At 50.7% G+C, this 26,915-nt stretch overlaps 1 protein-coding gene across 1 annotated transcript in view; it reads left to right on the top strand.

Moving 5' to 3' along the window:
* The window catches only part of LOC104054809 (heparan sulfate glucosamine 3-O-sulfotransferase 3B1), a 32,570-nt gene extending 5,979 nt beyond the window's left edge, over positions 1–26,591 (top strand). Inside the window, exon 2 of the mRNA XM_054083481.1 lies at positions 22,378–26,591. Within this exon, the coding sequence (XP_053939456.1) occupies positions 22,378–22,996 (619 nt within the window). The 3' untranslated portion in view covers positions 22,997–26,591. The remainder of the gene's footprint in view (positions 1–22,377) is intronic.
* Positions 26,592–26,915: the final 324 nt, after the last annotated feature.

Raw genomic sequence — 26,915 nt, 5'->3', positions numbered from 1 at the left:
CCTTGGTTTGTGAAATGACTAAGTGCTGTGCTGGGTCCTGACTTGCTGCCGATGACTGTACTGGGGCTTGCCCATGCCGTTGCAATTCCAGGTCTTTCAGCAGCTTGCTGTATGTTTCTTAATTAGCTTGAGAGAAATGCCATGTGCTTTTTAAAGGAGCTCAGCCCAGTGGCTGTCATCAGCGGCAGCTGGAATGCAGTAGAATAAATGGACCTTATCTTGGCTTTCTTAATGGAAACAAGGGCTCCCATGATGAAACGTATCTGCAGGCTCAGAGAAGGTGGGTTAGGCCAGGGCAGGGGTTTACTGGTGATGTAGCTTTGCCATTAGGGAGTTGCTACTGGACTGGAGGAGGTTGCGGGGTGGCCACAGACAAGTCTGGAAGGGCATCACATTGTGTCGTGGTTTGGGAGAGGAATCTGAAGTCCCTCTATCCTGAGCATCTTTCTGCCTGAGGATGGTGGGGATGCTCAGGTGGGATGTGCAGTAGACCTTAGTGCATTCATAAAAGTGATGGGAAGGAGATAACCTCTCTTGGTGCTGCATTGGCTTCAAGCGTTCCCCATGGTGGTTTTCCCCTTTGTGATAGCTCTGGAGACAGAGGAGAAAAATGGACTTGGTGATGGTGATTTTGCTTGTGGCATCCTCATACTGGGAAGGGGTGAGGAAGGGGTGTGGTGAGCTGTCTGCCTCAGCTGCTGACCTGCGAGACCCTGCTCCTGCCTCTGTGTGCTCCTATCTTGGGCGTCGGAGAGGCTCAGAAACTGGGGTGGCTGAGGGTTTTGATGGTGATGGTGGGAATGTGAGAGGAAAAATAGGTGTAGAAGTGCTGCTGGTAGAAGACCTTATGCTAATTAAAATAAATAAATAATTCACTTTAAATTTCTTCTGCTGAAAGAAGTGAGCATGGCAGAGTCCTGTCACATGGGGATAGCAGGGAAGAGGAGAACTTCGAATCGGGGAATGGTTTGAGTCGGAAGGGATCTTAAAGAAGATGATCTCGTTCCAACCCCCCTGCTGTGGGCAGAAACACCCCACTTTTTAAAAGAAAAACGATGCTGTGTTCTGCTAAATGCTTTATATCTCTTCTAACCCCCTCAGAATTCCCTGGAAATCGCTTGCTTCCAAGTTCATTTTGTTTTCTCCTCTCCCTACAGAAAAGGGAGGCAGAAAGAATGTCTCTGCTTTGGAATGCTGTGACTTAGCACTGGCTTCAAGGAAGTTCTGGCACTTAGTGGCAACGGAGGATCTGCCCCAGAATTTAACTTGCAGCCGGGCTTGGATGCAGGGCCACGTGTGGGTACTCCCTGCGCTCAGCGTGGCTTCGTACAGCAGCGTCCAAGGGGCTCCACTCTGCTAACTCTTGCTGGAGGGAGATGTTCTCCCTCACAGGGACAGCCCCTTGCTGCCCTGTAAGACTCATGGTACTAAAATCTGGAAGAGCAGGGCTGTAACCTCTCTGGTCCACTCGGCCGGTACTGCTGGGGACCTCTGGTTCATAACAGAAGGGAGCAGTGGTAACCTCTGCCTTGGATCGTGCAGCCTCTCCCCTCTGGTTCCTGGCAGTGCAGCAGGAAACCCTTTGAGAAAAAGGGGAGAATTGTGGATGGGCTTTTATTTTATATGCCAATAATATTATAGATGGGTGTATATATTTTAGACATCCCTTGCTGAATGTGAATGCGAGGCCAGAGCCTTTGCCACAACCACTGTCCAGCAGTGCTGAGCGTGGCTGGAGTGAAAACACCGATTCCCTCTAAACAGAAAAGTACTTTTCATGTGGGAAGTTGGCTCTGATGAGGAGTCAAGTCTTCAGCAGCATGCTGGTGGGCAGGACGGGGACGTGTCGCCAGACTTCATCATGTCAATGCAGTCTGAAACCCTGCCCAGGGGAGCTCCAGGATCAGGCCCTCACTGTGTGTCCGTGTGGCTGTGGGTGCAGAAAATATTTCCCCAGAAGCCAAAATCCATTACAGTGTTTATCTTCCATAAAACAGATAGACAAGCTTTTTATCAGAGCCCTGAGCTTTCAGCCTGTCTCAAGTATCAAATGCAAACTCGTCTTCAAACCTGAAAGTCTACAAAGTTCAGGCGAGCACACGCGAGGTGTAGGAAATCCTTGGAAAACTGCTGAGTTGGTGAACACGATTAAATGTGGGAAAAGCAGAATGTGCTGGCATTATGCTGAGGTTAAATTGTCTTCATATTTTTTACTTGGAGAGGACTGGGGCGATGCTGCGGTGGGTGCTGGGCCAGGGAGATGCTGCCTTCGGTGCAGAGACCTTCCCGTCACTAGAGGGAGGATGAAACCCTGCTGGTTTGTATTAATAAAGGGCTTTGCTGCTTCATTGAGCTATGAAATATTTGTTTAGCAACTGGCAAGGCCCACAGTGTTGGCATGCCTCCGGTTTGTGTTTTTAGAAGGTGTATTAGTCGTGGAGTGGAAGCAGGAGGTGCCAGAGCGAACAGGAGGTGTGTCCCAGCTGGTTTATCTGTTGGGCTGCGAAAGCGGTTGTTAAAAGGGCATTGCAGAGGCACCCCATGGCTCTGCTCTGCCCTGTGGATCTGCTGGGGTGAAGGTGGTGCCCAACACTGAGATGCTGTACTTCTCTGCTCCAAACCGCCTGCACCTGGTGCCGCGGTTGATGAATTGTGCTGGATCAGAGCTGGTTCTGGAGCACCGGGGCTGTCCCCATCTTCCACAAGTGGATTGAGATGGGATCCAGAAGGTCTTGTGCGGGAGTGTGGGGCTTTGTGAGTGTCTAAATGGCCCCAAGCATCAGCCCTGTCTTCGCCGTGGCCAGACTGAGCACAGCAAGCTGCCGGACAGCCTGAGCATGGTCCCTTCTCAAGGAAGGGCTCAGCGAAGTCAGTCTCCTCCCTCTTACCCAATGCCGTGCAATGAACTTGTTGCGAGTTAACACCAAACTCATAGCTTTTTTTTTTTCCTTTTTTTCCTCCTTTTTAATTTCCCTCTCAATCTGGCCTGGTAGCTAATGAGCCTTGGGCTGTCTGCCTGTTTGGAAAAGCGGAGGGAATAGCTAATAGGGGGTTGTCGAGCCCTGAATGAAGCCTTGGGAGAAGATATCAGCCTTGCCAAAGCAGAAGTGGAATAGCCGGTTAGGGTTTCAGCCTGGGTTTGCTGCAAGCCGAGAGGGGCCGGGAGCTGCTGTCTGCCTCGAAGGCTCTTAATGAGAGGCTGGTGCTGCCTGGGCAGCCGGACACACGGGATGAGCAGCCTGCCCAGCACACGGACACTGTCCCAGTGTCTCGGTGTGCACCGGTGCCTTGGCCGCCTGCCCCGGCTGCACCGCTGCTGCCTGCTCCCAACAGAGACGATTTGAAGGTCACACTGCTAAATGCAGTATAATAATTAATTAAGCTATATATAAACAACAAGCTCATGTGGTCCTAAAGCAGATTAAGAGCCCGGGAGTTTCCTCTTGCCTGCCTTCCTCTCCACAGTCTTCTCCTTCCGCAGTTCCTCTGCAGGTGAGCCCTGCGGTTGCCGCACGCTCGGCCGTCCCAGCTGCACCCGTCGGGTTAAGCAGTTGCACAGCTGGATTAGAGTCCCGAAAGGAGGGGGGCAAAGCAACGCCTGCTCCAGGGGCTCCCCAGCTCACCCAGTTCACCCATCAAAGCCAGTCTTTGTGCTGGAGGAAGGGGCATGTGCATCTCTGCCCTCCTGGTGGGGATCACTTCTCTCTGTCGGTGCTGGATGCTGGGAATAGCCCAGCCCTGGGAATCATTACTGGGGTTTGCCTTCAGCAACCGGTGCTTCTGGACTCCTGTTGCTTCAAGGCTCAGTGTTGCAATAGCTGAGCTGCCCGACTTTAACCCCACTGCAGCATGGAGTTAAAACCTCCACAGACAGCGCTTTTGTGTGGGGTTTGCAGTGTGGATGTGGAAGAATAAGCTGGGCTGGACTTCCTGGAAGAGCTACAGGACCTTAATGTTTGTAATGAGGCTTGAGCCAAGCAGATGCCTCATGTCTTCTGTAGAGCTGAGAGGTATCACAACTGATGCTTATTTATTTACTTTATTTTATTATTTTTTTTTTAACTATCCAAATCTGGTCAAAATTCATTGAAAACCCTAGAAGTGTAACAAATTAGGGATAAGGTTTAGTTTAAATTCCAGGTTCCTTTTATGCAGCTGCAGAATTGCCCCAGAAAAATTAAGAATCACATCACTTAAGCAGAGGTGATCTGGGCTGTTGGATCCAGGCAGCTGGAGAGGAGCAGAGCAGCTTTCAGCACACCCGGATCAGTCTGAGGTTTGCAGCTGGGGCACGTGCATGCCATGAACCCATCACCAAAGTCTGATCATTGGCTTTGCACAGCAAAATCCTTGGCAAACTGAACAGACCGCTTGGCTGGCTGGGAACAGTGGGAAATGTGAACATCAGCACTGCCCATGCTTGCTTCAGGACATCTCCTTGCCTGCTCCAGTTGACCTAGGGCCACCACTAGGAACCAGAGCTGGTTGGACGAGGTGCTGCAGGGCTCTGTGAGAAGCTGTGTTTGGGCAACCGGGGTCGTCCATCTGCAGCTCCCTGGCTCTCCAGGGCAGAGCTGCCTTGTCTCAATTTCCAAGTGCCAGGCTGTCCCTGCATCCAGGAGATGAAGGCAGAGAGAAAAGGCTTTGTGAGGGCTCACAAAGGAGTCCTGAATCAGTTCAGTCCGGATCAGAGGGGGCCGGGCTGTCTCTTTGGGAACCCAAGGGTGTAGAGATCAAAGGTACGGGTGAGTCAATTACAATTCACATTTGGTTCATCCATATGTTTGGGTATTTGAAAGGCTTCAATGCTAACCCATTTTATATCTCTTATGCCCATTGATTTGTTAATCTGACACTTGGTTTCATCTGAATAACAATAGCTCTCATTCAGAGTCTTCAGTGTTCAGGGAAAAGTCATTTCACTTGGGTTGTGCTCCAAGGCCCCCACAGACCGGCCCACTGTGCTCTTTATATAGAAGGGCTTCAAGGACTGCAGGATAATTCAGCCCTGTTGCTGGCTCTGGGAGGAAATCAGCTCTTGATGGAATCGGGGTGGGATGCTGAAGGTCATTGCTGACTTATGGCACATGGGATTTTGCTTCATGAGGTCCTTTCTGGTTGCCACCGTAGCTGCGGACCTGCTCTGGCAGCCTGGAGGGTGTGAGGGAGTGGGCAGAGTTATGAAGACAGACAGCCCAAGTGGTCAGAAGTGGAAAGCAAACATGGAGCGCCCTCTTAAATACAGCCTGAGTGAGTGTGCTGAACTAGATCGACTTTGGTATGGCAATGCGAAGTCTCTAATTACATGAATACCTTTTTAATTAGAAGCAGTGCTTTGCATCTGTTGTACTTGCAGCAGAGCATCTCCACCAGCTGAGCCTGCTCTTTAAAGAACTCTTGACTGTGTTTTGTTGACTGTTTATGAACACGTCACAATCCCATGGAGTGACTGGGGCAGGAGGGGAGTCTGCAGACAGACCTGCTTCTTCATGTTTCCCTAATTGGTGCTTGTCTCCCTCCTTCGCTGGGAATTTCATTCCTTCCCACAGCTGGTTTGGTTCCTCTTGCTCTGCCCTGAGTCCTGCAGTGTTGGTGGGAACCCACCTTGGGACGTGTTGGCACCACAAACCCGTAGCTCCATTGCCTCAGTGGGCATACTACTTTTTTGTCCTGGAACTTAATTTTATTTTATCTCTTTGATGTTTGTTTGGGAGGGGTAAAAAAGCCAGGGAGAGACTGGGAAGGGTCATGCTATCCTGCCTGGAGATATTGGGGGAAAAAAAAAATCCCGTTTGGGACAAATGCGTCTCACTCGCTACCTTGGTCTGTTTACCATGGAGTGATCTTAATGTCTAGTGCTTCTCCTTTATGACTATAAATCACAAATCCATTAACAAATGAGTTGAAGTAACAATCCCATTTGTGTTAAAATGCATTTAGGGATCAGTGCTGACAGGATCACTGGTGTATTAATTTGCCAGGCCTTTTGTTTCAGCAGGTGGCAAATATAGCTCATCCCAACAGCAGCACACTGACCAGGCCAGTGTCCAGATTGCCACCGGCTGAAGCTGTGGTCGGTGCCACCTCTCCCTTGCTGAGGAGGATGCAGGAGACCTTTGGAAATGAATTGGATGACTCAGCCTGGAATAAAGTCTAAACCAATTTAACATTCTTGACCCACTTGATGGGATGCTCGGGGTAAGGAGCAGCCAGCCTGGTGAGTACAGGATGAGCTTGCTTGGTTGGACACCTTACCACAAAGCTGGTCTTCCTCTGATCAGTTTGTTCTTCACTGCCATTGCTGGCCAACTGAAAGGTGGTTTGTCCTCTGGTCATGGAGCCATGCCTGTATGACAGTCAAGGAGGAAACCCCAGTGCCACATGACGTGGCTGGACTGGGTGTTGCAGAAGAGGTGGAGTCACACAGGTGGGGTTTGGCAGCAGCTCGCTGGCATCACAATTGGTTTCAATGGTCTTCAAAGTATTTTCCAACTTCTGCGATTCTATGATCGCATGACCTGTATTAGGCACGTGCATGCATGACCAGAAGGGGCAGAAAAAGGTTGTAACCTCCTATTTTCCATAGTGAAAGTGGAAGCTGGCTACTCTCTAAGCTGTTGGTTTGAAGGCCTCTGCTGTTTGGGTGATGCTGAATGCCCATATGATCCTTTTTAGTTGCCAAAGGTGAATTCCTTCAGATCCTACCTGGCTTTCTTGAGAACCTGTAGATGTATACCTGCCTCAAGGTTTGTTTGAAGCCTGCCCTAGCTCTGCAACCACGTGAGCTCCCTACCCACCTGCTGTGGAGGGTAAGCGGGCTCTGACTCTGGCTGAGCCATCACATAGAAGATGCTCCAAGGGCTGTGCTGCGTGAATTGCACTGTTTCCCCGTTCTCCTCTCTGCTTTGCTATCCCCATGGTGAGGGAGGAGAGCAGGAAGAGCTGTCATGTGGCTGCTGCCCCAGCACCATTCCGTTTTGGGGTTCTTCACCCAGCACAGTGGTTTAAGCCCTGCTTTGCAATAGAGTCATTGAGGTTGGAAAAGACCTCTAAGCTCATCCAGTCCAACCGTCAGCCCGACCCCACTGTGCCAACTGAACCATGTCCCAAAGTGCCACTTCTATGCATTTTTTGAACCCCTACAGGGATGGAGACTCCACAGCTGCCCTGGGCAGCCTCTTCCAATGCTTCACCACTCTTTCAGTAAGGAAAACTTTCCTAATATCCAATCTTAACCTCCCCTGGGACAGCTGGAGTCCAATGTCTTACCCTAAGGGCTGCTGAACCCTGGGGATGCTCCCCCTGCATTGGACACGAAGCGAGGGATGCGAGCTGGGTGTTGCTCAGGGCAGAAGGGGCTCCAGGGCTTATTGAGAGGCTTTTTCCTCAAACCACGGCTGTAACGCCCGGCGCAGGAGGGCTGGGCTTGATTAGGAAGAATGTGTCAGGGTGGAAAAGCAAAGGCCTCCTTATGCAAACACCTGGCTGGCTGCTCACAGGGGCGTTTAACAAAAGGCAGCGTTATCAGCGTGCCTTGTTACCTGCCTGTGCAGGCACATGGATCGGGGCATTGATTTCTGTGTTGGGGGAGAACACAAAAGACGTCTCGGCAGGGCTGTGATTTATGAACGTGACAATAGGGAGCGTGGTCCTGCCCGTATCTCGCTGAGGTGGTTTTGTTCAGGAGGTGTTGGCTTGGGCAAAGTTTAGTTTGGAGTTGGCTCTTTGGTTTGTGAGGGTTTTTCCCCCCCCCCCCCCCTTCTAATGAAATCAGAGCAGGTGAAATGTGGTGGCGTGGCAGTGCCCCAGGGGAGGGGGACGGTGTGGGGAAAGGGTGTTGAAGTTCATCTCCTTGTAGTCCTGTCCTGTGCAGGCTTGGTCTGTCAGGACTGATCATCTTCGTCCAGCTGATTTTGGTGAGTAGAGGGATGCTACTGCAGTGATCACCAGGGTATGCTTATTGAACCAAAAAGGTGATTTATTTAATACATGCCGTGTCAACCCTATGGACCCGTCACCCTGGAATTGACCCAGACAGGGGTTGCTTCTCTTGAATCAAGCTCTTCCTGGGAAAATTCTTCCTGTTGCAGTGTGGCTGCAGAGATGCTATTGTGGTGCATCGCTGCTATACAGATGACTATGAGGTACATGAAGTGACCATCTCCCTGTGCATTAGGTGAACAAGGTGTGCACTTTGGGTCCAAACCAAGATGTTTTCTGCTTGCTGGGCTCCCCACCACCAGCATATGGCATAACAGGTCCCTGGATAAGGGCCTTGAAGAGCAGGTATCTAGGGATGAGGCTGATGGGATAACTTTCTGTGGGCTACATGGGTTAGGAATACCTCTTAGTGTCCTAGATAGGTGCAGGAGCCCTGGGGTGCAGTGGTGCGACAGGTAATGGGTCATGGGGGTGTCCCATGCAGGATCCAGCCCTGCAGTGCATCCCTTCAGAGGAGCCAGGAGGATGCTCTGCTCCCTTGGCAGTGGTGGGTAGTTAGGCTTTTGGATGAGTCAAGGTGCTACTTGGTTTGGGCATCTCATTCTTGAAACCCCTGGTGCTTCAGGGACACCAGCTGGCAGCTGTATGCAATCTGCAGTGCTGGTTCTGCACACCTCAGCGCCTGCTTCTGCCTCTCCCAAGACCGTGGGGTTTAACTTGGTGGAGACGGCTCCCTTTGCTGCAAGGGAGCATTTTCCCAGGAACTATGAGGAGGAAGGGTGTCTAAAAGACCGATGAGTAGCAGTGCCTGTGGGGTTTTAACATCTTTGAGAGGATTAATGCTGTTACTACAAATTAAGAGAGCAAATTGATGGGTGTGGGAGCAATTTGGGGTCTGGACTCTGTGCTGGGCTGCTGGATGTGTTGCTGGTGGTTGAACACAGCCAGCACTGGTTGATGCTCCTGCTGCATTGATGGTTGTGGCTGAGCCTTGATGGCAGGGAGAGGGTAAGAGAGAAGACCCTTGGGAAGAGGCTGTGGTGTGAGCAGTGAGTGTTGGTGCTGCTTGGATGTGGCTGATCTGCTGCTGCATGGGAAGAGAGCTGCCAGCACGCGATGGGCTTTGTGGTGGGAGCTGTGGGAACTGCCGCTTGTTCTCCTGCTGGAGCTGAAGCCAAACCCCTGAGACTGGGGTCACTGGAGTTGGCTGAAGATAAGTGACATCCATGTTAACTTCATGCCCTCTGTGCCAGGGGACACTTCCCTTACTTGCATGTACCATGGCTGTGGTTTGGATGTCCCACTAGCTGTGATATCTTTATCTACTTTTAAGCCTCCAATCCAGGCTTCCTTTGCTGAAGCCTACTCTGAGCTAGCAGAAGTCTTACAGCAGCTGTGTGATCGGTTTTTCCCCTTTTCTTTCTTTCCACAGTTCAGCGGATAACCCCAGACCTTGACTCTCTTACTTTGCTTTTTTTCTTTTTTTGATGGGGACATTCCTTCTGTGCTTGCAGCTGCTCAGCCAGTCCAAGCACAGCAGATGCTGGTTCTGGTTTCCCACATAGGGCAGGATCAGTGCTACCTGAGTTAAGCTGGGTTCAAGAAGTAAGCTGTCTTGTACAAGGAAGTGTATGAGAGGTGGTACACTTCTGATACAAGAAGTGTGATGGGAGCTGCTCCTCACTGAGGAGCATTGATCGTGCATCCCTCACCCCTTCCATCAGGACCTCCAAGCCATACATAATGCAACCTGCAAAGAGAGCAGATAGAAAACATCATGTGGATAGTCTTGGGAGAGTGTTGGACTTCTGCAACATCTAGGGAAGCTCCAAAACAGTGATGTCACTCTTGGCCAAGCATTGAGTCAGGGTATATCAAGATAAAGCGTGTGATATCATGTATGATGGATCAAGTCCATGAGACTAGGAACCTAAATTCCTCCTGAACATAGATATCCAAGACTGGATGTTAGGAAAACATTCTTCATTGAGAGGGTTTTCAATCTTTGGAAGAGGCTGCCCAGGGAAATGGTGGAGTCAATGTTTAAAAGAGCTGTAGATGTGGTCCTTAGGGACATCATTTGGTGGTGGACTTGCAAGTGGTAGGTCTGTGGTTGAACTCGATCTTAAAGGTCTTTTCCAACCTAAATGATTCTGTGATTCTACATGTTAAACCAGCAGTCTCTGCAAGAGGCTCTGAAAGCAGATCTTCATCTTCTGATGCATCCATAAATGGATCAACCTAATCTTCATGTAGGCAGGAGCTTAGTAAATGTAATGTTAACATTACATGTGGGGCATGCTAGTAGCCCTTCAGGTGCTGAAAGGCTGTGGAGAGGCTCTTGATCAGGGAGTGCAGGGATAGGATGAGGGGGAATGGCTTTCAGCTGAAAGAGGGGAGATGATATCTTAGGCAGAAATGTTTTCTTCTGGGGGTGGGGAGGCCCTGGCCCAGGTTGCCCATAGACGTCGTGGCTGCCCCATCCCTGGAGGTGTTCCTGGTCAGGTTGGATGGGGCTTGGAGCCCCCTGATCCAGTGGGAGGTGTCCCTGCCCATGGCAGGGGGTGGAACTGGGTGGGCTTTGAGGTCCCTTCCAACCCAAACCATTCTACGATTCTATGATATGGTTCAGAAGTGAAACACACAGCTTGGTGGAGACAGTTGGTCCTGCGAAAATGAGTCTTTAGTCCCAGTCTGCCAGTTAACTCGGTCATATTTCCTGCTGGGTTTAGGGTTTTTTCCCCGCTTAAGTCATGAGTTTCACAGAACTGCCCCCTCCTGCTCCTCTTTTTAACAATAATAGTCTTTTTTTTCCCTTTTGGGGGGAAATGGAGACAGATTAGAGTAATCTCACATGACTTGAGCCATGGGCAGTGAAGTCCGACGATGCTGGGCGATATTCTGAAGAACTCACCCATAAACAGCAATTAGCTTTTAATCACGGCGCTGCTCCCGGCCCCCGCGCCCACCAGGAACAGCATCGTGTGCTTTGTCAGCCGGAGCTGAACAGGGGACCCGCAGCAATGAAAGGGAACTGGGGGTGACTGAGAGGAATAAGATGCTCATTTCAGCCCCACCCCCTTACTGTGCTCAAAAGCTCTTATTTTCAGCTCAAAGGACTATTGAAGCTTTGGGACAATGGAGCCCAAATCCTTCTGGGGGAGGGGAGGTGCTGGCAATTGCATCTTTTGTTGCTTTTACTTCTTTACTTGCCTATGGCCTCCCTCATCACCGCCCTCCAAGCCAGCCACATAGATGCTTGCTGGATGATAATGCAATCACTTTCTTGGGACCTTGCTAATAGGATTATAATTATTATTGGAGATGAACTGGAGTGAATAGAATATTTACCACTTCATCTTAAATTATTGTAAATCCCTCCAAAGCAGTCCTTTGATATGCAAAGTGCTGCCCCTCTTCTCCTAGTGAAGATAATTATTTAGTGGAAGTTCAGAGCTCTTAAGTATGATGGGGACAGAAAAAGGCTTCGATGTTTACATAAAGAGGAGGGCCTATATAATGAACTTGCGGAGCTGATGAATATCTTCCATCTTCCTTTACTGGAGCCAGGCAAAGTTCTTGCTAAGCAGTTGTAACACCTCAAGCTGTTGTTGGAGGAAGAGGAGAGGATGTAATTGGAAATTGAGCCCTTCCTTGTCCAAAGAAAGCTCCGCATGTCTGCAGCCCATGTTCAGTCCGTGCGTGAGTCCACTCGATGACAGCAGATACGTTTTGGGTTTGTTTCTTAGGGCTGGAGAAATTTCTCTTTGAGGAATAACCAAGTAGACTGGGAGACCTCAGCCTGGCAATGAGATGTGGTAGTGCAGGGACAGGACAAGGGGAAGGGTTTTCAGATGAAAAAGGGGAGATTTAGATAAGATCTCAGAAAGAAATATTTTCCTGTGAGGGTGGGGAGGCCCTGGCCCAGGTTGCCCAGAGCAGTGGTGGCTGCCCCATCCCTGGAATTGTTCCCGGCCAGGTTGGATGGGGCTTGGAGCACTGTGTTCCAGTGGGAGGTGTCCCTGCCTCTGGCAGGGATTGGAATTGGATGGGCTTTGAGGTCCCTTCCAACTCAAACTATTCCATGATTCTGTGTCTTGGAGGAGGACAGGTACTCTACAAAACCAGAGCTGGATGGGAGCTAGAGAGAATGTTGGCCTGGTGGGACGGTGCAAGGGCTATGGCATAAGGTCAGGAGCTGGTGCGCAACGGGCAAAGCAAGGACCCAGGGCAGGCTGTGCGCGGGGAGGGTCTGCGTGGGTTCACGAGGAATCTGGACAAGGAGTTGGAAGAGAGATTGAGTGAGGGTTATTAACTGGACAAGTGCATCAGGCTGAGGAAAGTCCCTGAGCTGTATCTGGGTGGAGGCTGGGAAAGCAGTGAGAGACAGGGAGTTCTTCTTGGCCCATTTTTGCCCTGCTCTCTGGGTTGGGGACCCCCAGGCTGCAGGGAATTTGGCCTGAAGGAATGGGCTGTACCCTGCAGGTGCATCCGTGTGCACATCCATGAGCATTTCTCCCAAGCTTTCAGGCTGGTCCCATCCTCTTGAGCCATGCTCCCAAAGGCTGCCAGCATATCCAGTCTGGGGTGGGAAGGAGGATCACTCCAAGACGAGCTCCATGCCTTTGTGCCCATCACCGAGGACTGGTGTGTCCCAGGAGGGATGGCTGTGTCATCCCTCATTCTCAAAGGATTCTTTGTGGCTCTTTGGCCTCTGTACTGTGTTCTCTGGTGGAAGCACAACCCCATCACTGTGCAGATGCGACTCCCATCAAGTGTTTCTGGTGCTGTAAGTTATTCCTCCCCTATAGGCTGCAGTGCACTGTACATGGCACTGCGTTATACAAGACAGCAGCCCTGCAAGGGATAACGTATCATTATCTTGATTGTGAGTCTGTGTTTCTAATTAAGCCACTTAAACCCGTGAGGCGGGGGAGGCATTTAGGGAGGGAGGCGGCTTTTGGCTGGTGTGGGACACATCTGCAGCAGAGGCTGGTTCTGCTATCACACCGATTGCTCTTTCTGCAGGCACAAACCCTCCGGGTTTTCTGCGTGGATCAGACTCTGCTGTGTCCGGATTGGGTGCTCAGTTGCTGCTGCAAACCCGTCCGCTCAGCTTTGTGGCTGCGGCCGGGCAAAGTGCCCTGTGTCCCTCACCCGCAGTGCCGGGAGGGTCAGACCTCTGTGGTGGTGCCTAGATCTGAGTGCAGTGACCCTGGGAGAGGTGGGTTAAGTCTTTTACCCCCCAAAACCCAAAGAAAATCCAAAACCCGCTTCATGACTGCAGCAGCATGTTGTCTCCTCCTCGAGGCACTGCTTGCTTTGATTTGCTGGGGCTGTTTTGGTTTGTCCTGCCTGCGTGGAGGGAGCGGGGAACCAAAGGACCATCTGCCGATGCCCTGTGTCTCCCCACTCCCCCCAGCCTTTTGATGGGATTTTTTTATCCACATCAAAGGAACTTAGACTCCTTGGCTGGGCTGGAGCCTGTTCCCATGGGGTGTGTGGTGATGCCACTTGTGGCCACCAGCTCTTTGGCCCTATCAAAGGTCCAGAGCAGCTTCATGATGAGGCGCCTTCATGTGTTTTTACCCTTCTCTGCCTCCTTTAATCCGCAAACTCCCCAACAGGTGAAGGGCACCTGGCAGATCTGCGGCAGGGAGCGAGGAGAGTGAGAACATTACTTTCCTGCCCACATACTTCCTCCCCCCAACCCCCTCCCTGCTCCTTTACCTATCCCTTCCTCACCCCAACGTTCATTAATTCCCATCATCTGGTTTGTGTAAATGTCGTGGCGAGTGTTGGATGGAGCTGGATAGGGTTACACCCATTTCAAAAAGGCCGAGGCTGATCCCCAGCCGTTCCCTTTTGTTGTTGTATTGTTTGCCACCCCAAACAAGGGGCTCACGCTGGAGACAAAGGCACACGTGTTGCCCTTACCACTGGCCATAAAACGAGGAGAAGGCTGCGTGCTGCTCTACAGGTCCTTGGTGTAACCGCAGCCCCAGGCAGGGAGAACTTTGATGAGAAGTGTGCAAAATGAACGAGCCAGTCCTCCCACCACCAAGGAGGAATTTGCTGTTGCCTCTTTTCTCTGTTTCTTCCTCCTCCTCCATCTTCCTCCTTTCCCCATCCAGAGCTGCTGTCAGCAGAGAGCAGAGTCGAAGCCAAGTGGGTAATTTTGAAGCCAGTTGACCTTGATGCTGGTGGCAGGCTCTGTGATCACAGAATCACCAGGTTGGAAAGGACCCATTGGATCATCGAGTCCAACCATTCCTAACACTCCCTAAACCACGTCCCTAAGCACTTCATCCACCCGTTCCTTAAACACCTCCAGGGAAGGCGACTCGACCCCCTCCCTGGGCAGCTGTTCCAGTACCCAATGACTCTTACTGTGAAGAATTTTTTTCTGATATCCAGCCTGAACCTCCCCTGGCGGAGCTTCAGGCCATTCCCCCTTATCCTGTCCCCTGTCACTTGGGAGAAGAGCCCAGCTCCCTCCTCTCCACAACCTCCTTTCAGGTAGTTCTAGAGAGTAATAAGGTCTCCCCTCAGCCTCCTCTTCTCCAGGCTAAACAACCCCAGCTCTCTCAGCCGCTCCTAGTCAGACGTTCTCCAGCCCCTCACCAGCCTCGTTGCTCTTCTCTGGACACTCTCCAGAGCCTCAACATCCTTCTTGTGGTGAAGGGCCCAGAACTGAACACAGTATTCAAGGTGCGGTCTCGCCAGCGCTGAGTACTCAGTGATGTACAGTGATGTACAGTGATGTACAGTGCTGAGTACAGTGATGTAGTCAAAAGGCTTTATTACTTTAACTGTCCTTCCCTGAACTTGTCAGGTTCTTGCTTTAAAGGAGTATTTCTGGGATTTGATGATTGTGTCATCAATTCTGCAGAGAGGGGAGGGCCAGGTAGGGTCGAGATGAGTCCTATGTGTTTGGCCTTGGAAAAATGAACTGGTGGTGCTGCGGATGGAGGGGTCAGGATGGATCCAGTGTGTGGCATTGGAAACTGTACTGGTGGTGCTGGGGATGAGATGGGTTTTTGCTTCCAGAGCATTGTAGAGCTCTTGCTCACTGTCACATGCTGGTGCAGGGCTACATAAGTGGTTTTAACCAATCCCTTGGCTGCTCTGATCACCACCGTATGTTTTTCCTGCTTTCCGACCGCAATGTGCTGCCTCAGAGACTGGGAACAACTGGGAATTGCCTTGGCAGAGCGGGGAGGCTGGAAGGTAAAGCTGCCAGCAATGGAGATGCCACCCCCATCCTTTCCTGGGTGTCTACAGCTCTCTTCCAAGATGCTGGATTTAGCTCACTTGGCCTAAATTTATATGTTGAGGTGGGGGTGGAGACAGAAGAGACAGAGAAGCAGCAGTATTTACAATAAGAATAGGATTTATAATGAAGACTGTGGTTTGAAACAAGTCCTTAGGCTTTGGTGGGATCCTGACCAGAGTGGGACTATGCTGGGATAGGAACAGGGGACAGGACAGGAGAAGGGTGCAGCAGGCTGGAGAGCATCCACATGGGAGAGGATGAGGTTTCAACCTGCCTCATCTTCTATGTGTGTTTCCTTTAAAGCTTTCCTGAGCTGGCACCAGCAGGCTCGTTTGCTTTCCAACCTGCAAAGGACAAAAGCAGCAAAAGTCATAACAAATTCATCACCTGCACCAAACTCTACCGTGTTCTGGGTCGTTCTGCCAGGGCTTGTTGTCACCTCAGGCTTTAAACCCCCCCTGTCACAACACCGGAGCCTGAAAATCTGTCTCCTCCCAGGATGGGAGAAGAGATTTTTGTCTACTTTTTCCACTTCTATTCACCTCCTTGCCATGAAGTGCTCAAGGCCAGGTTGAGTGGGGTTTTAAGCACTCTGATCCAGTGGGAGGTGTCCCTGCCCATGCCAGGGGCGTGGAACTGGATGGGCTTTGAGGTCCCTTCTAACCCAAAATATTCCATGATTTATAAGCTTTCAATCTAATCTATGTGGTTTCTTACACAGTCTTTTGGGAGGACCTGGGGTCCTTTCTCCAGAAGCAGTTTGCCAAATTTGGGGTTTCTGGGAAGAAATCACATCTTGACTTCTTGAAACGCCAGTCAGGAATTTGGGTGGAAACTGGCCAGAAATGGATCGGATGCTCTGCATGTCTGCTGCAAAGCAGCATGGCAAAAGGTTCTGCCTAATGGGCCTGAACTTGGTGTGAATGATGTTCAAAGCCGTTTGACTTGCTTTTTCTCCCCTTTTCACTATTTTCCTTGCTTCTAGGGAGCAGCTGCGGGGGGAAGCCTAGAAATTCTGCCTCAAAGGTGATTCTCACTGTATCTGCTGGCAGAGCTGCCACAGGGACTGCTGTGAGCGCTCCCCAGTCTGTCCCTCCTAGCTGCATTTTGTCCTTACTGTAACAACACTGCTCTTGCTTTTCCAGTACCTTGTACGCAGCCATCCATCTCCTCTAGCAGAGCGCTGTCATCCTTGCAGAGGGAAACTGAGGCAGCCCAGAGAACTGATCTGGAGCAGAGAGCTTTGAGGCTGAAAGGTGCTGTCGCTGCAGCGTGGGGCATCTGATTTTAATACTTACCAGTGGGACCTCAGCTCTCAAGCATGCTGGAGTGAGGGGAGCATCTCCAAAAGTTCTGCTAGGTGGCTTCAGGTGCTGGGTAGGAATATAGCTGGCATGAAACCCTCTCCAGGAAGGAAAACTCATCATCCGCTGGGCTCCAGGACTCCTGTTCAGCAGCAGGAGCGTCTGAATGTGCTGAGTCTCATCTGGGCAGCCTGACGGTGACCTCTGTGTGGGCAGACAGCTGGGGCGGTCATCTCTGCAGCTCCGACATGGGGCTTCAGGCTCCACCAGACCCCAGAGGGCTTTATCCCACCAGGTGTTTGGGAATAGCAGGAGGTGCGTGGGGGACCAACAGATGTCCTGGGGATAAAACCCTTCAGGGCTGTTGTGCTCTGCCCCTGGATGCCGGTCTGTCCTACCTGTGGTGAACAATGCAGTAACAGGTTGCAGAACTCCCCTCACCGTTCCTCCTTGAGAAGTGGCAGCAGATTGGCCCAGAGCCCCTTTGCGCAGACAAAAGCTGCCACAAAGGACATTAGGCTTCAGGACTGGATTACCATGTGGCCACCTGTTATCCTCACTCTGTAAAATTATCTTGCTCCAGGTCCGGTTTTCACACTTGGGGAAGTTCACACTGAAAAAACCCGATATCTACTGCCTGCCCCCGGTGCCTGTCCAAGCAGCAGCCTGGCAGAGTTCGTTTTAGCATCTCTTCTTATTCCAGACTTCAGAGCCGTGTGGGCTGGAGATTAGGGCTGTTTGAATAAAGGGAGCCTTTATTGCATTAGTCTAAGTGGTTAATAGGTAAAGTAGGCCAATCCATCTTTAGACTAAGCCTATCACTTCGCCTACGAAGAGTGCAGGCTTCGCTGAGGAAATATTCATTAAAGAAAAAGCTTTTGTCCTGTCCCTCTTGACATGTTAATAGCTCAGGGTTAGGGGCTCTGCTCTCTGCCTGTGGAAAATTCATAGCTGTGCTCGCACAGCAGCTCCCTCCTCTCGCTGGGACCCCTGGCACTGCCGCAGCTCTGCCGAAGTCAGCAGAGCAGCACTGAGCCCCCCTGCCCCTACTTTGCCGGACAGGTGCAGCGGGGAATGAGGGACGGTGGGATTCTGCTGGTGCTCTTCATCCTTGGTTTCCTATTCCATGCTTGGAATCACAGAATGTTTTGGGTTGAAAAAGACCTCAAAGCCCATCCAGTTCCACCCACTGCTGTGGGCAGGGACACCTCCCTCTGCATCAGGTTGCTCCAAGCCCCATCCAACCTGGCCTGGAACCCCTCCAGGGATGGGGCAGCCACCACTGCTCTGGGCAACCTGGGCCAGAGCCTCCCCACCCTCACAGCAAAACATTTCTCCCTGAGATCTCCGTCTCCCCTCTTGCATCTTCAAACCATTCCCCCTCATCATATCCTTGCGCTCCATGAACAAGAGCCCCTTCCCAGCTTTCCTGGTGCCCCTTTCAGCACTGGAAGCTGCTCTAAGGTTTCCCTAGAGCCTTCTCTGCTCCAGGCTGAAGAATGCCAACTCTCCCAGCCTGTCCTTGTACAGGAGCTGTGCCAGTCCTCTGATGTGACAAATAAGGTACCTGGTCCTTTCCCAAGCACGGATACAGGGAGAGGGTTCAAATGACGGGTGGAGGCAGTGCTTCAGTGCTGTGACTCTCTGCTGTGGGTTGTTCTCAAGGCCAAAAGTGTTCCTGGGTTTGAAAGGATTAGAGAGTTCATAGACGCTATGAAATGGGATGATTTGGATGCAGATGCTGGCTCCAGAGGTCTGAACTCCAGGCTGCCAGAAGGCAGGAGGATAATAAGGCAGGAGGAACTGCTTGCCAAGCTTTTCATACTGTATTTTCCACTATGTATTTATTTTTCCAGTATCCGCTGCATCCCTCCATGATGCCTCCATGCAGTCCTGTCCTGGCTGGTGCAGCAGCTTTTGTCCAAGGGCTCAGCTGAGCTCCTTATTTCTTACAGCCTGACTCAATTTATCATCTCCCTTTTGGACAGTGGTGGTAGCTGCACCTCTGCCCTTCTTGCCTTACACAAAACAGTGCTGGTAAAGCTTCCCAGGTGTCTACCCCGGTGTCTGTGAAGCTTCTGTGGAAACAGAAGGCTCCACAGCTGTCACGAGCTGTGCCAGGGCTGAGCTGCACGCTCATTTCATCGAGCTGAATGTGGGTGTGTGCTCTTTCTTTTGCCCAAAGGGGTTGCATCCTGCCAAGGCGCAGTGGCTATGGCTCTTCTGACCATTAAGACTCCTCTTTCTCCTGCCTCTGCAATGGCCATTGTTTAGTGCAGCCCTTACCGTCTTGGAACCCCAGGAGCAGATGCGTTCAGAGCTGGAGTCTGGTCCTACTTCCACCACCACATACATCCAGCATGTTTTGTTGGAGCTGCAGTGCTGTCCATGGGCCAACTTGCCCTTCTCCAGTTGTGGTTTGAAAGAGGATAAATGCTTCTTGGTGACTTTTCTACCTGCACGAGTTGAGACCAGCCAGACTACCAGTTCCTCCTGTCCCTGAGGCTCTATTGTCCCTGGCTGCCAGCATGATGATTGATGCCTCTCTGGGAAATTATGGAAACTGTGGGAAAACTCATCACAATGGACAGGCTCATGCAATAAAACTTTGCTTTCCTGGATGTGATGCTGTCAGAGATTCAGACCATGTCCATGCCCGGTACCTGTCTGGGTACAACAAGAGGACTGCTGTAGCTTGGGCTAAAGGCTGGTTTTGGTAGACTGAGTTCTTGTTCTCGGATTGAAGGCTCCATGTCTATGTCTGTTCACTTTAGCCTGTGCTGACCAACCAGCAGGAAGCAGCAGTGTCAGTATGCCTTGTCTTGCTTCTCTTACTGTCACAGGTCACTAACAAGATGTTCTGCAAATGCCAGTGGTTCAGGTCCTCTCCACAAGTACCAGCTTTGGGGGTCTAGAGTCCTCTCAGCTTGATCAGAATCAAGGCATGTTGGATGTCCAGAACTCAAGAGAGTGAGTTCAGGTGCTCTGGTCTGCAAAGGGACTGACGCTGTGCTGGTGGATGCCTCTTAGATAAAGAATTGCTCATTGCTGTCTTCCACTTCTGCAGTGCACTCGTCTGTGTTTGTTGAAACACTAATTAGGAGCCTCTGTTTCCCAACCAAATCAACTGACTCACCACCTCCACCTCCAGCAATTTCCTCCTGTTCCACGGCCCAGCCCTGCCCAATGCTCCTCTTATGCAAGGAGAGAATCCTTGCGCCCTTCCCAGGACACTGATAAATACTGCCTGTAGGTACTCCTTGAGGAGAAGTCAAGGTGCCAAGCAATCTGATGGACTCCAGTGCAGCACGGCCATCCTGAACACATCTTGGGAAGCAGTCTTCTGTCTAGGCACGTCCCAGACCACTGTGGACTTCATGGGTTGAAACCAGCCTCTTAAATCAAGCTGGAAAGTGGTCGGTGGCCGGCGTAGGTTGTACAACTTGGATTTTATGTGGCCATAAAAATAGACATCACTTAATGAAGAGACTGTTGAAATCCACATCAGCCAATGATAGATTTAAGAGTTTTTCTGTCTGAGCATTATTGACTGGCTGTTCTGTGACAGCGTTACAGGTTTGCAAAGTTGGCCAGAAAGGCAAGAGATTATTATTATTATTTTGCTTACTGTTTTTTTGGCACACGTTGGCTCCTGACTTCCAGAAACTGTTGTGTCCCACGTGTCTGGTAGACCAGCGGGATTTTTATCTGCATGTGACACTCCGCTTGCACAGCCTTGAAATCGTAGCCCTGGGGTTGGTGCCACCACCCTTGGGCGTGACTGGAGGTTTCCACAAGCTGATGCCCCCTTCCTCCAGAGTCCAGCTTGTCTGTCACCACTTCTCCCAGTGACCCTTGTACATGTGGTATGGGGACCATCTCTCACCATGGTCTCTCACGATGGTGATGGGGCTTTATGGGCAGCTCCTGAGCACCCCTCACCTGCGCTGTAGTCACTGTGTGCCCCTTGCCAGTAAACACATTGCATAAAGTTCATGCCAGGAGCTGATGAAGTAAACTACCAGGTACAGCGTGAGCTAAATAGTAGTTGCATAAACAGCTACTGACCAACTTTCATAGGCAGGTGATGTTACTTAGCCTCAGAACAGATGGGTCGGGTGTTTTCCCTTGGCCTCTGAAGTGGAGCAGCCATTGGCTTCTGCACACGTTGTCAGTGGCTTTTTTAACTGTAAGAACCCATGGTGATGGGCACTTTAGTCTGGAGGAGAGGATGCTGAGGGGAGACCCCATTGCTCCTTGCAGCTCCCTGAAAGGAGGTTGTGATGAGGTGAGTGCTGGTCTCTTCTCCCAAGTAACAAGGGATAGGATGAGAGGAAATGGCTTCAGGCTGTGCCAGGAGAGGATGAGATTGGATATTAGGAAGAATTTCTTTACCAAAAGAGTGGTGAAGCCCTGTCAGAGGCTGCCTAGGGCAGTGAGGGAATCTCCAGACCCAGAGGGGTTCAAAAAGCTTGTGGATGTGGTACTTGAGGACATGGTTTAGGAGACATGGTGGGGTTGGGCTGATGGTTGGACTGGATGAGCTGAGTGGACTTTTCCAACCTTAATGATTCTCTGATTCTGTGACCTTTATGTAGAAGCAGAGAAGCAGAAAGGGAGGACATGGCTGTTGGTGAGCAAACAGTCTCTGCGTGCAGTCGTGTGTTGAAGGGATGCCCTGTTTGAGGCCTGCAGGTCACACGCTGGCTGGTTATTTGCCTGCGTGTGGATGTTTTTAAAATTTGATGAAGTTTTATAGCTTTAATTTTGTGGCAGACTCTCCTTTTACTTTTATTTTTTCCAACTGTGTTGCAACCCAGAGCAAATGAGTCCCATTGGGTTATAAAAGGGAAAGGATTGGCAAGTGGTCTGTAATATTAAGCCTTGCCGAGAGAGTGATGGGAAAGAATCACTGCTTTGTGCTGCTTCCATCATTTCTGAAAGCTCTCTAGGTTTTACCCACATGGTTAATTAGAAATAGCCAGGGTAGAATTATTGAGGGATTTAGGTTCCATGGATGTTTTGTGAGGGTGCGTCCTACCCATGAGCTGAGGTTGTGTTCTCTGTTGTCATATCCTTGCCTGTGTGGCAGTGCCCTCATTGATGCTGGGCTGAGATGTGCTGAAGATGCCACCAGCATCTCTTTATGTTCCTTCTAGCACATTTAGGAAATGAGTCTGTGCAGCGATAGGGAACAGTAAAGCAGTGGATGCAAGAGGATGCCCCAAGCCAGGCACATGCAGGGGACAAATTGTACCTTCTCACTTGAACTGGGAGAAGGGTTGTGCTTGGCATGCCAAGGGAAAACAAGGTGGATATGCTCCGGTGAGCTTCTGCTTTTCTGTTACACTGTTCCTCTCATTCACCTGGGGAAAATAAGCTGTGGGCTCAGGAAAATGGGCTGGAGCTGAGGGTTCTCTGGTGTTGACCTGAGCCAGGAAAGCCACCTGGTGCAGCTCGGGACTGATCCTGACTGGTCAGGACCCAGTGTGGTACATGTAGCCACACTCCAGGTGTAGAGTGGAGCCCAGATAATCCACTCATGGATAACTGGGAGATTACTCAGCTGGATTTCTAATACAGCAGCCTTTAATAATAATCGCCTCTTAATCCCTAAATCGATGGCAGATGGATTTATCTGTATGAGCCAGATGACCTGTGCAGGCATCTTAGGGAGGATTCTTGTGTATATGTGTGTGTGTGTATGCATAGATGTGTGTGTATTGGAGGACTTGGCAGTGTTGGGTTTATGGCAGGGCTTGATGATCTTACAGGTCTTTTCCAACCTAAATGATTCTGTGTACATAATTTTATTCCTTCTACCTTCTGATCCGACCTCTGTGTGCTTTGCTGCAGGGACCTCATGCCCAGGACCCTGGAGGGGCAGATCACCATGGAGAAGACTCCCAGTTACTTTGTCACCAAGGAAGCCCCAGCTCGCATCTCCTCCATGTCCAAGGGCACCAAGCTCATCGTGGTGGTGCGGGACCCCGTGACCAGAGCCATCTCGGACTACACTCAAACTCTCTCCAAGAAGCCAGATATCCCCACCTTCGAGAGCTTGACCTTCAAAAACAGGACTACGGGCCTCATTGACACCTCGTGGAGCGCCATCCAGATTGGCATCTACGCCAAGCACCTGGAGAACTGGCTCCTTTACTTCCCCATTGGGCAGATCCTCTTTGTCAGCGGGGAGAGGCTGATCAGCGACCCCGCGGGGGAGCTAGGCAGGGTCCAGGACTTTCTGGGCCTCAAGAGGATCATTACCGACAAACACTTCTACTTCAACAAAACCAAGGGGTTCCCATGCCTGAAGAAGGCGGAGGGCAGCAGCAAACCACACTGCCTGGGGAAAACGAAGGGCAGGACCCACCCTGACATAGACCAGGAGGTGGTACAGAGACTGCGGGACTTCTACCGGCCCTTCAACATGAAGTTCTACCAGATGACGGGGCAGGACTTCGGCTGGGACTGAGGCTGGCGTGGGAAAAATCCCCTGTAATTACTTGCCCAGCACAGTTTGCGTATATAAAGAGATATATATGTATGTAAAATGTACAGAAATCTATTTTATAATAATTTATTTTTAATTCCTAAGCAATTAATTCACTAAGCTGCCTAACCGCACTGGCTAGAACAGTAGCCCGTAACCTGTTTAACATTCCACGGCATTTAATTCTAATATGTCTCTCCTTTTTCTCCTTCTGTTTTCTCCTCTCTTTGGTTTGGTTTGTAACAGACAGTGCTTCCATTTTTTTCCCAAACAAAATTTGTATTTAAAAACAAATCAAACAAAGCAAGGGTGGCAGGGGTGGGGCGGGGAGGGAAAGCACACATTTATTTTTGTTACGGGTATCTGGCCTTTATAAACACTTGCTTTCCCTATTCCGGTGTCCCGGTCTCTGCTCCGGTGTTGTGCTCCCTTGTCCCATGTTGGACCTGTGGCCCCGGGGGGTTTCTCTGGGGCGGATGGGGAGGCTGGGCAGCTCAGCCCCAGCCCATATCTCTGCTGAGCACCAGCACGTCTTCCTAGCAGGGAACCCAAAGCCATACAGCTCCAGCTCGGTAGCCCAGGACTCTGCTGGGAGGGGAACGCGCTCTTTTTCCAGCGGAGAAACCGCAGAGCCTGCTGCATGGGCAGAGCTGTCTCCTCAGTGCACTGTTCCTTCTTGCCTTTGGTCAAGGAGGCTCTTTCCCAGGAGCCCTCTATGCATTTTAAACCATTATTGCAGGACAAATGTTAAAATAGATGGATCTGTGTGGGACACGCTTGGTGCTGGGGTGAACGCTTTGCAAGAAGCGTCGCTCCAGGATTGTCCGTGCACACAGGGCACAGCTGGGAGATGGCTGCAGTGGCAGGGTGGGGAGCACCATCCAACCACCAAAGACACCAGCAGAGCCACGTGAAACCCCTGGGGCTCTACTCGGAGCCATTCCCAGCATGGAGGGGGTCCCAGGTCACTACTCCTGCAGCTGCCAGAGCAGCCCCTGGTGTGGAAGACTGGGGAACATCAGCCTTGGCCCTCTTGATTCCCAGTACCTTTTGGTCAAACACCTTATCCATGGTCTCTTCCAAGGAGCAGCTTAGAGCCTGGAAGAAGCTCTGTTTTGCCAGTGAGGATGAATCTGTAGGAAACGGGGCTGGGGCATTGCTGGCAGCCCAGGTGCAGCCAGGTGCCTCCTGATGCCCTGGGTGAGCGCAGAGGTGGCAGCCAGGCAGGACAGGAGGCTCTGAGCTCTTATCCATGAACCTGGGTATTCACTTTCAGTCTGGAGATCCTTCACCTCTGGTAGAACCAAATACATTGGGGCATTAGGACAGGTTGTTGGGGCTCTCCTGAGAACTCTGGCCATGTCTGGTGAGCTCTGTAGGTTTGGATAAGCACCATGTGTGTCAGATGCCTTATCTTTACTGTTGGAGATTCTGCTAGCTCAGCTGGAATGTTTTTGGAGCAAGGTGACAGCAGAAGTGATTTGCTTCTTGAATTTTTAGCAGAAGCAGGACCACGTTGGTTTTGGGCAGCAAAAAGCCCTGCACCTCACATGTAAGCACTGAAGCAAGGCACCGCACCAAGCATGGAGCTGGCTGGAGACAGCTCCAGACGTTGTGGTGTGAGCCTTGCATGATGCAGGCAGCATAAATAAAACTTGAAATGCAAATGCACCATTGGGCAGAGCTTGTGTGAGTTGAGTTAAAGCTCCTATTCCATATGCGTTGCTGATACAGATGCGTGACCTTCACCTCTTCCCATAGCAAAGCACCTTGGAGCCATGCCCAGTCCTGGCAAGGTGCGTTCAGTGGCATTTCTCAGATGTTTGCTTTTCTTTCACAGCCTTCTTGCTCTTGCCTGCCCTCACAGTTCTCTGCTGAGGCTGTTTGGTGATGAAAAGCTCTCTGGATCCTCGGCTGCTCATCCTGGCTCTTGATCTGGTCCTCCTCAGGTGGATACACAAAGAGCAGACCCACCTCTGGGTCCAGTGGAGGGGCCTGCATGTAAAGCACTGCCCCTCAGTGCTTGGTTTGAACTGAAGGGCTCTTGGCTTGGCTCAGCAGTGTCACATCTCCAAAGGGATTTATGGACTCACTCTCCTGTCAGTGCCAGTGAGGCATCCACCTGGGATGCAATGGGCTGGGGAGTCCTAAAGGAATGAGAAATGCTAAGTGTTATGTTGCTCATCAAGCCAGAGCTGCCGAGCAGACCTGTTGCAAGCGGGAGCAAATCCCTCCTTGGGGTTTGCCTCCAAGCACATCTGCCCTCCAAAATGCCCTGAGCCATTTCTAGCAATGATGCAATGCTTTGATTCGATGCAGTCCCACTTCCAGAGGCCACAGGCGTGAGTGTGGGACCTGCTGGGCTGCACACCGTGACAGACCACACACACAACCCTTGTCCTGCAAACCTTGAGTGGTGGTTGGATCTACTCCTCTGAGGTCTTCGGTTTTAGCTCCAGCCAGGTCCCTGGCTCTGTTCCCTGCTGCCAGGGTGGGTGATGAATGATCAAGTGTGTCTGCTTTATCCCAAACCTTGCTGCTCGGGTGACAGAGGGGAAGGGCTGCAGATGGTGAGGGGGGAGAGAGGAGAAGAAAATACTTCTTGGTGGAGAAAGAGTGATTTTTTGTTCTCAATACTTCTGTCTTCCTACTAGCTGGGTTATGAAATGTGTGGGCAGAAGCTCGTCCTCTCCACTTGGCCTTTGGGCAAGATCCCAGCTGCAACCATGCCACTTCCCCACGCGGTTTCACTGGCTGAGTGGTTCTGCTGCGTGGCGAGAGCCTCTGGGATATCCCTTCTTGGCATGGAGTCCTTTCCATGTCATTCCCTCCAGAGCACGTGTGCTTGCCTGCTTGTGAGTGCTGGAAGAGTTTGCATCCCTTGTGTCTTCCTTCTAGATTTTCTTGGAAACAACTTTTTCCTATCCCCATGCTTTCCTCAGCCACGCAGCAGAGTGGGGGCTTCAGTCGTATAACCCAGCTCTGCTGCAAAATGCTCTAATGAAGAAATCTCAGAGAGTAGAAATATTGTGGGTGAATGAAAACTCCTCTAACTTCAGCAAATTGTTAGCCCTGGCTCAATATCCTTCGTGAAGAAGTCTGCACTAGACTTTTAATATAAAGGTCTGACCTAACAAATAAGACGATGAAGGTGAATTCCCTGGGGGTGAACAGCTGTTTGCCAATACTGGAATCAGTGCTGTTGTCAGTATTGTTTTAAAAAATACTTCTTTTTAAGTTAAGCTTGGAAGTGTGATTAGAAGTTGTGTTTTTTTCCACCTTGTGATATTAATTTATGGCTGAGTTTCATTCAGTCCTGTGTGCAACAGCGCAGTACAAGCGCTAGGGATGTGTTGGCTGCAACACGGAACAGTAGGGGAGACAGTTTGTTAAAAAAAAAAAGAACAAAATGGAAAGAAAAACAAAAAAACCTGCAACAAAGAAAATCTGACAAAAAATGTAAATGGAGTATTTTGTGGTATATGCAACACAAATTAATTTTACACAGACAAAGATGTTTCTAGGAAAATGGAATTCTGATAATTCATACTATTTGTATGAACAAATAAAAACTATATTTTACCAAGTGATGGGCACAGTTGTATTCATTCAATGAGGTGGTGGTGTTCCCCCCAGCGTGAGTTTGGCAGTGCTGCCCTTGGCGCTGCCTTGCCCACTCCATTAATGTCCGTGCAACTGTGCCGGCCCCACGGCAAAGCCCCGAGGCGTGTGCTGAAGCCGGCAGGGCTCACAGCTGTGAGCTCAGCACCCGGAGCCAGAGGCTTCGCTGGGTGGGGAATGTGTGCGTGGTTTGCCCGGTTGGGTTGTGTAAGGGTTCCGTCAACGCACCTTCATCAAACAGGGGTTTGGGGAAGGAGACCTGAGGGCTGCTGTCAGCCCT

Source organism: Cuculus canorus, chromosome 18 (genome assembly GCF_017976375.1).
Source record: "Cuculus canorus isolate bCucCan1 chromosome 18, bCucCan1.pri, whole genome shotgun sequence".
NCBI classification, from domain to species: domain Eukaryota; kingdom Metazoa; phylum Chordata; class Aves; order Cuculiformes; family Cuculidae; genus Cuculus; species Cuculus canorus.
The sequence above is the reverse complement of the archived record's forward strand: the minus strand, read 5'-3'. Positions and strand labels throughout refer to the sequence as shown.